The sequence below is a fragment of the Agelaius tricolor genome, unplaced genomic scaffold (assembly GCF_023055355.1).
Source record: "Agelaius tricolor isolate 1412-34295 unplaced genomic scaffold, bAgeTri1.0.p SCAF_4, whole genome shotgun sequence".
Taxonomy (NCBI): Eukaryota; Metazoa; Chordata; class Aves; order Passeriformes; family Icteridae; genus Agelaius; species Agelaius tricolor.
In genome coordinates this window covers 26,822,161-26,836,839 of record NW_027269264.1, presented here as the reverse complement: position 1 = coordinate 26,836,839, position 14,679 = coordinate 26,822,161, and the positions used below count along the sequence as shown (strand labels likewise).

At 41.6% G+C, this 14,679-nt stretch overlaps 1 protein-coding gene across 4 annotated transcripts in view; it reads right to left on the bottom strand.

Moving 5' to 3' along the window:
• The window catches only part of TTC39B (tetratricopeptide repeat domain 39B), a 52,005-nt gene that overhangs the window by 21,435 nt on the left and 15,891 nt on the right, over nucleotides 1-14,679 (bottom strand). For 3 of the 4 annotated variants that reach the window (XM_071424967.1, XM_071424968.1, XM_071424966.1), the window contains exons 2-3: nucleotides 3,013-3,117; nucleotides 1,622-1,753 (exon numbers count right to left, since the gene is read on the bottom strand). In XM_071424967.1, the coding sequence (XP_071281068.1) occupies nucleotides 1,622-1,753; nucleotides 3,013-3,107 (227 nt within the window). In that variant the 5' untranslated portion in view covers nucleotides 3,108-3,117. Of the gene's footprint in view, nucleotides 1-1,621; nucleotides 1,754-3,012; nucleotides 3,118-14,679 lie in introns of those variants that run through there. The other variant, XM_071424972.1, reaches the window with a different exon arrangement.

Sequence of the window (14,679 nt, the reverse complement as noted above, 5' to 3'; positions counted from 1 at the left end):
AAGAGCCTATCCAACATTAAATGCATGCTTGCAACTTCAATTAATCTACGTTAAATGTATGACAGCTTCAACCCCACTGCCACTCACTAGCTACAGAGGTGTTGCTGATGCTGAGCAAGACACTTTAACTGGAATTCAAAGTTTTATGAATTGCTTTTTTCTGTTTCTTAAACATGCACTCAAAATTAGAATGAAAAAATGAAAAGGAGCTCTGTTTTCAACAAAAATGTTTCAGTATTTTATGGTGGTTTATGCCAGATAAAATGCCAAAACAATCGCACACTTTACTTCCAAGAGATCTCAACTCACGTTTTAATTCCAAAAATTAATTTTTGGCAAAAAATTACAAACAACTCAGCGTTATGAAGAAGCTAGAGAAACAATGCTATATTCAGAAAATGAATGCACTCTGTAAGCCAAGGAGTCACTGATTATAAATACTAGCTATTAGCTTATCATTTTTGTTTACACTACACATTGACAATTGTGGGATCCTGAGAAGAAGATTATAACACTACACATTAACATAATGCACACAAGAAAAGAGTCAATTAAGACACATGTAGTTATGGTAATTCTTCAACTTTGAACATTTAATTGCCTTTCTCTTGCATTTTTATGAGTTTTGCGACAGACTAGATCAGAGTACTCATGAATTAAAGTTTACATCCTGCAGAGATGAAATCCTGTACTGCAGCTGTCTAGACTAGAGGGACATCTAATCTTCAGACACACTAAACAACACAGTTCAGATGAAACTGCAAATTGATAGCACATCCAAAAAAGATGCAGAAACTGCTGACCCCTTCTCTTCAGCATCTGATAACGTTTTCTCATTTCTTTTTTGCCATGGCTAAGATGATGATGATGACGATGTTAAATGTCTGAACTAGTATTTGGCAGTCATTTTTTGAGAAATAATTGTGATAAAATAGACTAACCAATATGAAGAAGAACCAGCAAAGCAGAAATAACTTCTATTTTTCTCAGAGATTTGTTTAAACTTTAGCTTTCACAACCCATTTTCTAAGGTTTTTTTTTTTGCTGTTCAAAGAAAGCAAAATGTACAGTCCAGGTAATTTCTGATGTGAGCAACAGAAATTGCTCTTAAAATCATTAATTTTAAGGTAATCTAAACACATTTGTAACAACAACAAAAAAAAACTTATTTGGTTTTCAGCAGAAACCTTAGTACAAGCTTAATTGTATTAGACTATTCATTCAACCTTTGGAAACAACTTTTTTAAGATATTTTCATGCTGAGAGGGGACAATTCAAAATATAGGCCTTGAAACTTTTGGAAAAACAAGAAGTTACAGCTGCCAATAGCTCAGACAGTTCAAAAATGTCTGTTTATGTGTAGGTCTACACAGTGAAACAATCATTTAACTAACTGTAGTGGCTATTAATACCCACACAGGACAAGTCTGTTGTTGACACATCACCATGTAGAAAAATATCTTCACCAGTAACATAGTGGGACTTACTCCACCTTTACAAATTTAGACCACTCTCATACAGACAAGAGTCTGCTTTTAAAACATACAGAGAACTGGGATATGTCACAAATAATACTTTTTGGATTTAGTATCTCATAATGGTTGGGATTGCTTGGGCTCACCTTTGGCAGGTTTGCAAAGCATCCTTCATTGTAGAAATTCCCATTTGTATATCCTGCTGTTCAAAGGTCATTGCAGCTTGCATAACTAAAATAGTGCTGTATCCAAGTGCATGGTACATACTATCTTTGGACCTAGGGAAAACATGAATCTTGTGCATTTAAGCAACATTTTACATTGCAATACAAAATTAAATGCAGAGACACTTGTATTAATTTGTGAAAAGACAGAAGAATTAAGCAGGAAAGCAACAGATCTGAGAATATAATCTACAACTGTTTATTGGATAATTAGGACTTAAATAGCCTTGAATAGACATAATTTTAGCTCACTTTCTCGACTTGTTAGAGAGAGCTCACATCTCATGAGTTTGTAATACATAAGGAAAATAAACTTCAGGGTGAGACTTCAAAAACAACATCTCCTGAGTTTTATTCTCCCTGACCTTGGAGCAAGAAAGATCCTGGTATTCCAACAGTAATATCATCTTCCACTGAGCTTAACTACAACTAATTCTAAGAGATAATATTCCTGGCCTACTGCCTTCCTCACATGAGCTCTCCAGAGCACTAAAAGCAAACACCTGATAGCTGTGTCATCCTTCGGATGTTTCATTTAAAGCTGTCTTGGAGGTTGTTCATACAACATCAACCAACACATCACTCTTTAATCTATTCTTACTAGCCCCAAACTGCAGAGCGAGAACATTACTCCACTCTATGGACATGGGCTACACATCCCTCTTGCCAACACATCCCTCAATACCACCTGCTCCTTTCAGACACAGACAAGAGAAGAATGGTGGATGGGATTCAGACCCCGGTCCTGAAGATCAGCCACTCAGACTGCCTGCCCATGAAGTCACAGGTAAGACAGGTTTCACCTGTGAACTTCTCCATATTCTTTAATTCCCTACATCTGCACTGCCATACTTTTCTTCTCAGTGGAGGAAAGGCAACAAGGGAACAAGGAAAATAGTCAGAACATTAAAAGATGAGCTTAAAGATAAGCACCAGACTCAAACATAATATAAAACATAACCAAAAGACTATTCTGGAGCTTTGCTCCAGCTTTCCTCTATTGTCAAAAGCAGTTTCATTGTACAAATTATTTGATCAAAGACGCAGTGAATATGGTCTTGCTCTCCAGCCTCTCCCCAATGCGTGAGGACAGACAGCTAGAGATCAACTCTAACATCACAATTCAGTGCTTTATAAACAATGTTTGAGATGGTTTTAAAGATCCAAAAAAAATTTTTAAAAAACCACAAATATGGACAAATTTCAGAAAAAAGAGAATAAATTAAAACTACTATCTTCAGACACTTTAAATTAATCTTCAGGTACTAAATAATGTCTGTTTACAACAACTTCAGGAAATAACAGAATCTCACCATGGACGAAGTAGTTCCAGCGCTTCAGAGAACTTATTGTTTAGAAATAAGTTCAGTGCCATTGAACATTCTTCCAGAGCACACTTGAGATCCATCTTGGATGCCCTAAAAAACAGATTTTAGTTTACTCAAACTGTAAATATAAACAAAAACATTTAAAATGTCTTTTGCTTATGTAACACAGGTCTTTTGTGGTGATTTTGTTTTCATAATTTAATTTTTCAAAACCAAAGCATATGCCTAACACTTTACTTTACACAGGTGCATTGCTTATTTAAGCGATGTTTATAGCTCTGTCCTCCTAATCTTACCAGAGAAATTCTCAAAATTTATCATTGTGTCCAAGCTCTCAATCTTTCCCATCAGTACAAATGCTGTTCCAGACTCTGTGCTCATATCAGAATCTCAAAAGAGGCCACAAGACAATATTTAAATCTAAAAAAAGCAGTAAAGACACTCATACAGCAAACAGGTATACTACAAATAGTCCTGTAAGAAACCTGTAGCTATGCCAACAGCTTTTGTTCATCCCAATTCACTTCAAGTAAAAGCACTTGCACTTGCTTAAGCAGAATCCATCTCAGCAAACCCATTCTTTGGCCAGTTCTGCCCGAAATACTCAGGAACACTCACAAATTATTCCCTAGGCCGAACCTGGGACAAACTGACAATCGTGGTAGTGACATACAGCTAGAGGCTACACAGCCATCAATGTGCACAGATGCATCTGGAAAAGATAATCTCTCTACAGCGTTAAAACAACAGGTTTAAACTAGATAATGGGCTTTCTGCAAGTACGGTTAAGCAGTGGTAAGCAACAGATCATGTCAATGAGATAAATATTTAAGTACTGACCAGAAGTGAAGAACTCTAAAGGAGGAATTTAAGAAGAGAACAACAGAGGAGTACAGCTGCTCTAAATCTAACAGTAAGACACACACAAAATAAACAAAGAGTGGGGTGGACATGAAAATATGACTGGACAGGGGGCTTTTTTGCCCTCCAAAGAACAGTGTTAAAACGGCTTATAAAGACCAAAACTTTTTAAAATCATTCAATTTTATTAACTAATTCCAGAAATACCATCTGCTGGCAAAAACATTCCAGATAAGTATTTTTTAACTAGATTTAAAGGCTGATTTTTTTCCTAGTACACAAGCAAGGACCTGAGTTAGTCCCTTAATAACACATTATTGCCCTGTGTGTTCCCATGCTTTTGTACCTTCTTTTCACATTTGTGTCTAATAAAACTCTTTTCACTTGGTCCATGCTTGTTAGATTACTCATTCCATTTGCTTTGCCTTTCCTGCTAGGAAGAATGGGTTAGTTGATTTCAAAAGTTTTTCAAGAAGGTAAAAAAAAAAGGTGGGAGGAGAGTGGGGAGGGAATTTTTCCCTCCTTTAAATACCAAATTGGCACTAGTTGTCTTTAGTGGCTAAATAAAAAAAACCAACACCACCACATCAGTAACTGAAGTTCATACCTACTAGACACCAAGAATGAGTTTTTATTTTTTCATACTTGCAGACTACAATTATTTTGTGACTAGCACTGAAGCAGTGGCCTGTTCCAGGTCTCTCCCCAAACAAATGCCAAGATCAGTACTAAGGTGTGTGGAATCTTCAAAATTACACAGGACAAATGGCCCTTTTAGTCCTCTCCTCCTTGCAGGCATGGTTACTAACTTTGTGGTGGGCCAAGAACTCTGTCAACCATGGGAACACAAAAACCCCTTGTGAGGCAATTTTCTGCTTCACAGACTATGGAGAATATGAACAGTGATCTGAAGTCAAGAGAGGGAAGAGAATGGCAAACAAGACATGTATAACCATACAGTTCATAAAACAATCTGAAGAAACAAAGACGACTGGTAACTACAGGTAATTTAACAACTGATGACAGCCTTAAACACTAAGTTTCATTATACTGGTGTTCAGCCTCAAAACAGTATGCTTCCCACATGAGAAGCATCAGCAGAGAAATAATATCACAGTACTCCACCATTGCAGCACTTCTCCAAAGGCAAGGACCAAGAGCTAAGGGCAACGTTTTGTTTTCAACTGCTTTAATAAGCATAATCTTAATGAACAGAAATACGTTTTCTGTACTTGTATGTTGTAAATCTGCACACTTCCAACTCTGCAATCAGAAACTGCTGGAACTGCCACTGGACAGAACATCTAATCTTTATTTCATTTAACATACCCATGGACATGACAGCATTTTAGCTGCAGGTATGGATGGTTTGCCATCAGGCTCCCAAATCCCATCACACCACAAGCTCGAGCATCACCACAGTATATATCAGTATTTGCAAACTGATCTCATAAACCAGGGTTGTATAAGGACACAAAACTATTTTCCCAGTTAAATGGGTAAGAAGCATATCTCTCCAGCACCTGGCTATCATGCTTTTTTCCCTTTATTACAGACTCATTCCCTGATGCTGCCTATATGTGACCAAAGTCTGCAGACAATGCAAACAGTATTCCTTAAGTTAATGTATTTAATGTTCCCTGCATCAAGCATGCTAATGACCTTACTCTGCCACTTCAGACATAAAACTTGGGAAGCTAGTTTCCTCAAACTGTTATTTCTGGTAAGTGAATCATATTCTCTACCAGAAAATTCCTCATTCCTGTTTCATTACTCTTCACATATGTTTTCTAATGTTTTCCTACATCCTGCAGCAGAAGAACATAACCAGAAGGATTTGTTTCAACTCAGATTCATAACTTGATAGTCAGAAGAAAAGAGCACACTGACTCAGAAGCAACTTGGTTATCTTTGCTGGCATTTCTATGCAGTGGCTCAGAATAAGCACATTTCCTCTTCTACTCCCGAAACATCACAAACCAATTTCTAAAGCAACTTACCAGACTAGCGAATGTTCAGTCAGTAATGCTGACTCACACTCTCTTTCTGACTCATGCTGTTTTCCCTCTATCTTATTTTTTCCCCCTATCTCCACATAATTTTCCTGGAATGGACAGGAACTTTATACACTTTAGTACATTAGATGAACGTACTCTTTAACCTAATCCAGAGCAGATTAAGTTAACACTACTTCAGTGATGTTATTACGGATTTTACACCTAGTGATTTACTATGGATTTTACACCTGGTGTCATGGTTTAACCTCAGGGGACAATCAAGCCCCATGCAGCAGCTCACTCACTTCCCCAGCAGTGGGATCAGGGAGAGAACTGAAGGGTAAAAGCTAGAAAACTCATGGGCTGAGATAAAGACAGTTTAATAGGGAAAGCAAAAGCCTCACACATAAGCAAAGCAAAAAAGGAACTAATTCACTGTTTTCCATGGGCAGGAAGGTGTTCAGCCATCGCCAGGATAGCAGGGGCCCTGTCACAGATAACAGTGACTTGAGAAGACAAACATCATGACTACAAATGTCCACCCTTCCTCCTTCTTCCCCCAACTTTATATACTGAGCATCATGTCGTATGGTATAGAATATCCCTTTGGGGCCCAGTTTGGGTCACCTGCCCCTGCTGTTTCTCTTTCCAATCTCCCACATACATGCAGTCCCCTTGCCAGTGTGACTACACAAAAAGCAGAAAAGGCCTTAGCTGTGGGAGGTGGTGATCATGGAGGTCCCTGATCAGCAATAACAAAAATATCTCCATATTATCAACCCTATGTTCAGCACAAATCCAAAACACAGCCCCATACCAGATGCTGTGAAAAAGGTTAACTCTACCCTAGCCAAAACTAACACTTACCCACCCCTTATTCCATACCCTTTATGTCACACTTCCCAATACCCCATCACCTTCCCTACTTATCTGTTTTGATAGATATACAGACAGACATCATTCCCCTAGTCTGTGGAACACCTTTGTCAAATGTTCATAAAACGTCCACAAAAAAAAAAATTTGTTGAATCCATGCAGTCTATGACTTTGTCCTTCACCCTTGGTAACAGCCTTTTGTCTTAAGTTGCAAATATAAGATGTGGCTGGGGGTGTATGTTCTATTGCCATCTGTTAGAATTGGGGCAGTTATCTTCTGTTAATCGGGCCACTTGCTAAAACCAGGTGGGGCAGTTTCCTTTATCTTTTCCACAACCCATCCTCCCTCCAGGAAGATATCTTCTGTTAATGGGCCATCAAGTCTCACTGCTTGACTGATTAAATTACATCATCCCATTGAGAGATGCTCCACCCAGGGGGAGGAGCCAAGCATTCCTACCTGGATATAATGAGATTTGGAACACCACAGGCAGCCTTTTCCCACTGGATTCCCAGAGGAAGACCAGGCCCATCTACACTACCACTGGACCTTCAGTGGAAAACTGTACCCTTCAGGATCATTGTTTCAACAGGACATCTGTCACTCCAGTAGGAACTGCAGCCACCATTTAATCAGACTGCTACCAACACCCTGACCAACAGGGTGTCAGTTTGTATTCTGACTGTCAGTGTTGTTTATATTATTGCATTTTTATTTTTGTAGTTTTTTATTTTTCCTAATAACTGTTATTACGACTCCCATATCTTTGCCTGAGAGCCCCTTAATTTCAAAATGATAAAAACTCAGAAGGAGGGGGTTTACATTTTCCATTTCAAGAGAGGGTGCTGCCTTCCTTAGCAGACACCTGTCTTTTCAAACCAAGACAATTTCCCAACCAGGCAGTAATGTTTTGCCACAACTTAGCAGCCCAGATGGGTTTACTCTAGGTTGCCAGTTATTCTGCTTCCACTGCTGCCACCACACCCATAGGGCCACCACCCATGAATCAGTACAGAGGTAAAAAAAAAAAAAAAAAAAGCATTGGCCATTTCTCTCCTTCAGCAAAATCTAAGGCCAGTTGGATGGCTTTCATCTCTCCTTATTTACTCAATTCATGTTCTCCTCCAGCAATTTCTGTGACTTGTCATAGGGGACTCCATACAGCTGCTTTCCCACAAGCAGAAGGATAAATCAGTAAACAAGGCATATTGCTTCTCAGTTTCTGAGAAATTATTATATACTGGGGCCTCTTCAGCGCAAGCCTGGTGACATTCCAAAATTCTTTGGCCTTCTGGCTAGCCCATGATTAATTCCAGTTTTCCTGGATGACAAGGGTTTCCTATCCAAACTCTTTATGTGATCAATGCAACTCCTTTACTCTCTTTGAGCATCCAACTCAACGCAGGTAACTGTGGTGCCAGAAGCTGTGTGTCAGTACCAATCATCTCTAAAAGGTGCCAGTATCTCCTTTTCAGTTAGAGTATAATGGGCTTCAGATCCTCTGTATGCTCAGCTCCAAAAACCTAGAGGTCAGCCTCAAAACTTCCCTGGTGCCTTTTGCCAGAGGCTCCAGGTAGGTCCATTCTCTCCAGCTGCAATAAAAAGCCTATTTTTTACATATGTTCAGACTGGCCCTGTTCAGACTGGCTCGAGGGCTACAGCATTAACTATTTCCTACTGGATTTGTTCGATGGCTTGCTGCTGCTCAGAGGGCTATTTGAAATCATTCTTCTTCCAGGTCATTTGATAGAAAGGGCTACAATCAGCCTGCAAGCTGGAATGTGCATTCTACAAAATCCCACAACACCTATAAAGTCTTGTCTTTTTCTTGCTAGTTGCTGGAGACATCACTGTTATCTTAATAAAAACCACTGGGATCTGACAATGTCCTTTTTGATTCCTAAAAGCTGGATCTCTGTGTAGGCCCCTTTACCTTATTCTGTTTTATGGCAAAACCAGCTTTTAAAAGGATTGGATTATTTGCTTCCATTTCTCAAAAACTTCTACTGTATTTTCTCACAAAATGGTATCACTAACACATTGCAGGTGTTCCAGAGCTTCACCTTGTTCCAGTCTTCATCAGTCTGTGGCAGATGATACAGCTGTGTTTCCTTCTGACTGGCAGTCGATTCCAGGTACTGTGGACACAGCTCCAAACAAAAGCAAACTGTGGCCTGCACTCTTCTCCCAAAAGGACTAACAAAAACAAAACAGCAGTATCAACTGTGGCACCACATGGCTTCCTTTGACGCCAGCACAAATGGAAGTTCCTATATATCCAGTACACCAGGACTCAGAGGTGGTACAACTTCATTCAAGCCACAGTTTACTGTCAGCCTCCACTCTCCACTGGACTTTCATACTGGCCATACAGGGTTGTTAAAGGTAAGCGGGTCTTGCTGACCACTCCTTGGCTCTCTAGGTGACAAATTAGTTTATAAATGGGAATTACAGAGTCTAGATTGTGAGACACTGCTTCTAGTGCACTGTTGTGGTAGCAACTGGCACCTGCTGTTCTTCAGCCCAAGAGCAAAAGGGATGTCTGAAATTTCCTCAGCAGCATTTTGAATCCTTGATATATCCTCTGCTGAGACAGTCTATACCAAGGATGAAGGGAACCCCTGCTCCCATCAAGATAGGGTACTTCTGCCACTCATGCGAGTCAGGCTAGTGTCAGCTTCCAATACAGTCAGCTCTTTGGATCCCTCTGTCATCCCAGAAATCCAAATGGATCCATCCCTATGCAGCTTGATGACATTAGGGTACATTGTGCACCAGTGTCTACTGAAGCCTTGTACTCCTGTGGGGCTCCTGTGCCAGGTCATCAAACCCACACAGTCCAATAAACCTGGTTATTTCTCTCCTCCCTTAGGTGGAGGCAGGGCCCCTCCAATACTGGTCACAATGTTCCCCACTATTATCTTGCAGAAATGGACTTGTACTTCTCTCCATATGTTGTATTGCATTAAATAGTTTATTTAGTTGTTGTTTTGCAATGGGTTTGGTATTTTGCACTGAATAGTATGTTTGTATCACATGGTTTGTTCTGTTTTTCCCCTCTCCCCCAAAGCCCCTGTGGTGGTGGTCTCTCCCCAGGTTATTCCTCCCCTCACCCTCCTATCACTTGCATCCCATTGGCTTTGACCCCTCTCCTCCACCCCCCTTCGCCTGGGTTTAAAAGCTCCCACGATGAGACTCTCAATCTCTTTTTCCCTCTCCTGGATCCCCTGGAGTAGTTCCACAATAAAGGTGGGATGTTCGTCCTGAGGAAAAAGAGCGCCTCCAGTCTTTTACTTTTTACTTGCGAGACTGTGAAGGGCCTGAGGGTCCAGAGCTAGCCAGACTGGACCCCCCCAAAGGCCCCAGGTCAAGCTTACATCCATAGAGTCAGTAGTATGATTGGACTGAAAAATCTGCCTGAAAAACTGTTCACTGGAGACTGGAGCAGCAACTTCAAGTTATGGTTGTTTTTCCCTGCAATTCCTGCACCAGTGCATCTACAGTCAAGGTGTTCCCATCCATCCCACTTCCTTGTATCCTCTCCATGGTCCTGCAGGTAAAACCGTAGGGTGCCCCATGCTGTGTATCCTCTATATCCTCTCTCTCAAAGAAAGAGCATACCTGCTGTCAGTTACTGAAATACAGGCTCACACAGATGGGGAGTATGACATATTCCCTCTGAATTGCTGGAGCTCCTGCATCAGTTCATCAGTTAGCTTCTCCACAGATTCTGTGATGGAGGAAGAAATACTGTCTTTGTATTACCCGAGTTGCCAAATTGCATCAATTGCTGTTGGTGGTGCATCATCTTTCCAAATTACTGTTGTCAAGGGGTTTCATGTGCCCTTGCTGCACTCCGTAGAAATTTCTGCAACATGAGTAATTGACAAAAGATGTGGTCTGGCTCTGTGGGGACCTGGGTGTTGACCACATGAAAATACTTCATTTCTTGAACCGCTAATTTTCTTAAGAAGGGAGTCACTTTCTCTACTGTAGTCCATCTGTCTAAATTACATGGAATATCATCTTTACAGGGATACCTTTTCCCCCTCATACTTGATAAGAATCATGGCCAGAGGTCTTTTCCCCCATTGCTTTGTCAGTGTCTGGGTCCTTGGCAAGTCATCTCAGCCTGGCTCCTTACCCTCTCATTCCACACTATTGGCTCCATTGTCCCACCAGCACACTAGCCAGGCAGCAATATAGTCATGGATGACTGCTGAAATCTTCTCATGTCTCCCATAGCTCACTCAGGGATACGGATCAAGTCACGTCACTTCTGGTTTCTGTGATGGCCTTGATAATGGCTCTGAAAAATCACCCTCGTGATGGTTCTGCTTCATCATCCTCACTCTCCTTGTCATTGACTGTTTTTTGCTGAAGCTTTTTGACTGGGTGATTTTCATGTACATTTCTTCTGCTTCTGTGCAGGGTCCACCAACACCAGCCCATGCTGATTTTCTCCTTCAGTGGTTTCAGTGGCATCGCCACAGCCAGTGGGAGTGGAGCAGCCACAGTGTCTTTCAGGTGGCTGGAGCAGCTGCAGGGCCTGTTGTCATCTCACTGTCATATTTAGAGACCTTCTTTTTCTCCTGCAGGTACTAAGCAGTGTTGAACATCATGACAGAACAACTTTTTTCAATATTTTACTAGTTTTTCTGGATTCAGCACTTGTTCAGGAGTAAAGGTGCAAGTGCACTGAAGGTGCTCACTGCCCTAGGTACTGGCCCATACAACCCCAAACACCTTGTCATTCTGAATTATCCAGCTTTTGGGCAGATCTTATGTTATTAGTCTGACCTTAAACAAGATCTGAACCATATGCAACAACATGCTGGCTCCTAGCAAAAAAAACCCAGGCTGGTTTCAAGGGCAGTCAAAGGATATTCAGGAATCTTTAAAATCTTGACTACCAGCCTAAAAGACAAAGAAGGAAAAAAAAGGAGGAGAAAAAGATATAGAAAGGTGTCTCCCTCATAGGCTGTTCCTCTGAGGAACCAAAAAAACAAAGATGTTATTATTAATTGCTCCCAGTAGGTGACTCCCAAGGCACAAAGGTGCCCTCCAATCTTGCATACAGACACACCTTGCTGGTGACCAGCAACATTATAAGCCCATTCCATAAAATACAACACACAGAATGTGTACTGCAAGTAAGGAATTATTTCTATAATACAGACAAAACACCACAAGTATGAGAGCAAATAAATCCATATTGTAACCAGCAACTATTAAATCAATACAATGAATGTTTATAACGATTTTATTTTAACACACCCCAGTCAGATATCTCCTGATCTCAAGCCTTTGTGCCCCACACTGGGCACCAAAAGAGACTTGTGTGGTTTAATCCCAGATGACAGCCAAGCCCTATGCAGCTGCTCACTCATTCTCACACTGGTGGGAAGGAATTGGAAGGGTAAAAGCTACAAAATTTGTGGGTTGAGATAAAGGGAATTCAATTGGGAAAACAAAAGCTGTACAAACAAGGAAAGCAAAGCAAGGAATCAACTCACTGCTTCCCCTGGGCAGGCAGGTGCTCAGCCATCTCCAGGAAAGCAGGGCCCCATCACACATAATGGTGACATGGAAAGACAAATGCTGTCACTGTAAATGTCCTCCCCTTCTTCCTTCTTCCCCCCACTTTATATACTGAGCATGATGTCATATGGCCTGGAATATCCCTTTGGTCAGCTTGGGTCACCTGAACTGCAGAATCACATAGAATTAACTAGGTTGGAAAAGGCCTTTGAGATCAAGTCCAATCTATGACCAAACATCACTGTGTCACCTAGGCCATAGCACTAAATGCCACGCTCAGTCTTGATTCTTAAACACTCCAAGGGTGGTGACTCCACCACCTTCCTGGGCAGCCAATGCCAAGTCATTCTTTCTGTGAAGAAATTCTTCCTAATGTATAACCTGGACCTCCCCTGGTGTAGCTTAAGACTGAGTCTTCTTGTCATGTCACTGGTTGCCCGTGAGAAGAGACTCATCCCCACCTGGCTACAGCCTCCTTTCAGGCTGTAGAGAGTGATAAAGTCACCCCTGAGCCTCCTCTTTTTCCGGCTAAACAGCCCCAGCTCCCTCAGCCATGCCTGACAGCATTTGTGCTCCAGACCTTTCATCAACTCCACTGCCCTTCTCCTAACACACTCCAGCATCTCAACATTCTTCCTAAATTGAGGGCACCAGAACTGGACATAGCACTTGAGATGTGGCCTCACTAGTGCTGAATACAGGGAGACAATCCCTGCCCTGCTCCTGCTGGCCACACTCTTGCTGGTACAGGCCAGGATGCCATTGGCCTTCTCGGCCACCTGGGCACTGCTGGCTCATGTTCAGCTGCTGTCAGTCACTTCCCTGAGGTCCATTTCTGCCTGGCCACTGTCCAGCCACTCTGCCCCAGCCTCTTGTGCTGCATGGGGCACTGGCTGTTGAGGTCAAGCGCAGGACCTGGCGCTTGACCTTGTTAAACCTCATTTTGTTGCACTCCACCCATCAATCCAGCCTGTCCAGGTCCTGCTGCAGAGCCCTCCTACCCTCCCTACAGCTCATCAATACTTGCACCCAATTTGGTGGCATCTGTGAATTTACTGCAGACATATCTGATCTGCCCATCCAGACCTCCAATAGAGATTTTTAATGGGGCTGGTCCCAACACTGATTCCTGGGGGACAGCACCAATGAGCAGCCACCAGCTGGATGTGGCACCGTTCCCCTCCACTCTCTGGGCCCGGCCACCCAGCCAGTTCTGAACCCAGGGAAGGGTGCTCCTGTCCAAGCCATAGGCTGCCAGCTTTCCCAGGAGAGTGCTGTGGGAGACAGTGTCAAAGGCCTTGCTGAAGTCCAAATAGACAACATGCACTAGTTGATTCACGTGGTCATAAAAAGAAACCAGGTTGGTCAGGCAGGACCTGCACCTCTGAAATACATGCTGGCTGTCCCTCTTATGTGCCCTCCCAACCTCCTATGCACTCCCAGCCTCCTCACTAATGTGGCATTACAGAAAGTGGAAAAGGCCTTGGCTGTGTGTGAGCCCTGCTCATCAGTTACAAAAGCATCCCTGTATTATCAATCCTGTGTCCAGCACAAACCCATAACACAGCCCCATACCAGCCACTGTGAAGAAAGTTAATGCTACCCCAGCCAAATGAAATAAAAAGGATCAGAAAATTGTGCTATACTGAATGTTACACCAAGATAATAATGTTACATTACAAGGAGAATAAAATGCTACTGTATTACAGTCCTAACACTTAAGGGATTTTTTTTTCCCCCAACACATAGCATTTTTTAGGTTTTCCTCTCACTGCTATTTCAAACTTCTTTTAGGAAAAAAGAGGAAATGTTGTGAATTCCAGCAATAGTTTGTGTACCTTGAGTTTGGTGCTAAACTAAAGAACTTATTCTAATTCAGTGGGAATATACTGTCCATAAGCAAGTTAATTATTAGCAACTTTAAGTAGGTTCTTCTAACAAACTACTTGGAACCACAACAGAAATAAAGCATAAGAAAACAACCTGAAAACCCCAGACATATTGGAATACTCACTTATTAGGATGACAGTCCTCAAGATGAACACAGAACAAGAACATTATTCATTTAAAGTGTCAGAACAGTTTACAACTTAAGTTCCTTTCCTTTTTTTCCCCTTCTATAGATTAACAGAAAAAGGGGGCATAACTACTAGCCTAAAAAAAGGAAACATCAGTGCATTAGTATTTAAAAGTTATGTAAACACAAGTAATGAGTTAGGCAATGACATCCATCTCTCTACATCAGGGCTTAGTCTAAGAGTATTCCTGAAAAGCCATTATACAGCTGAAGTTATACCTTAACTTGGTATATGTGGCTGTAACGTATTTGTATTTGCAGAAGATTGAGTAAGCTTTTAACAATCACCCCAGGTGCAG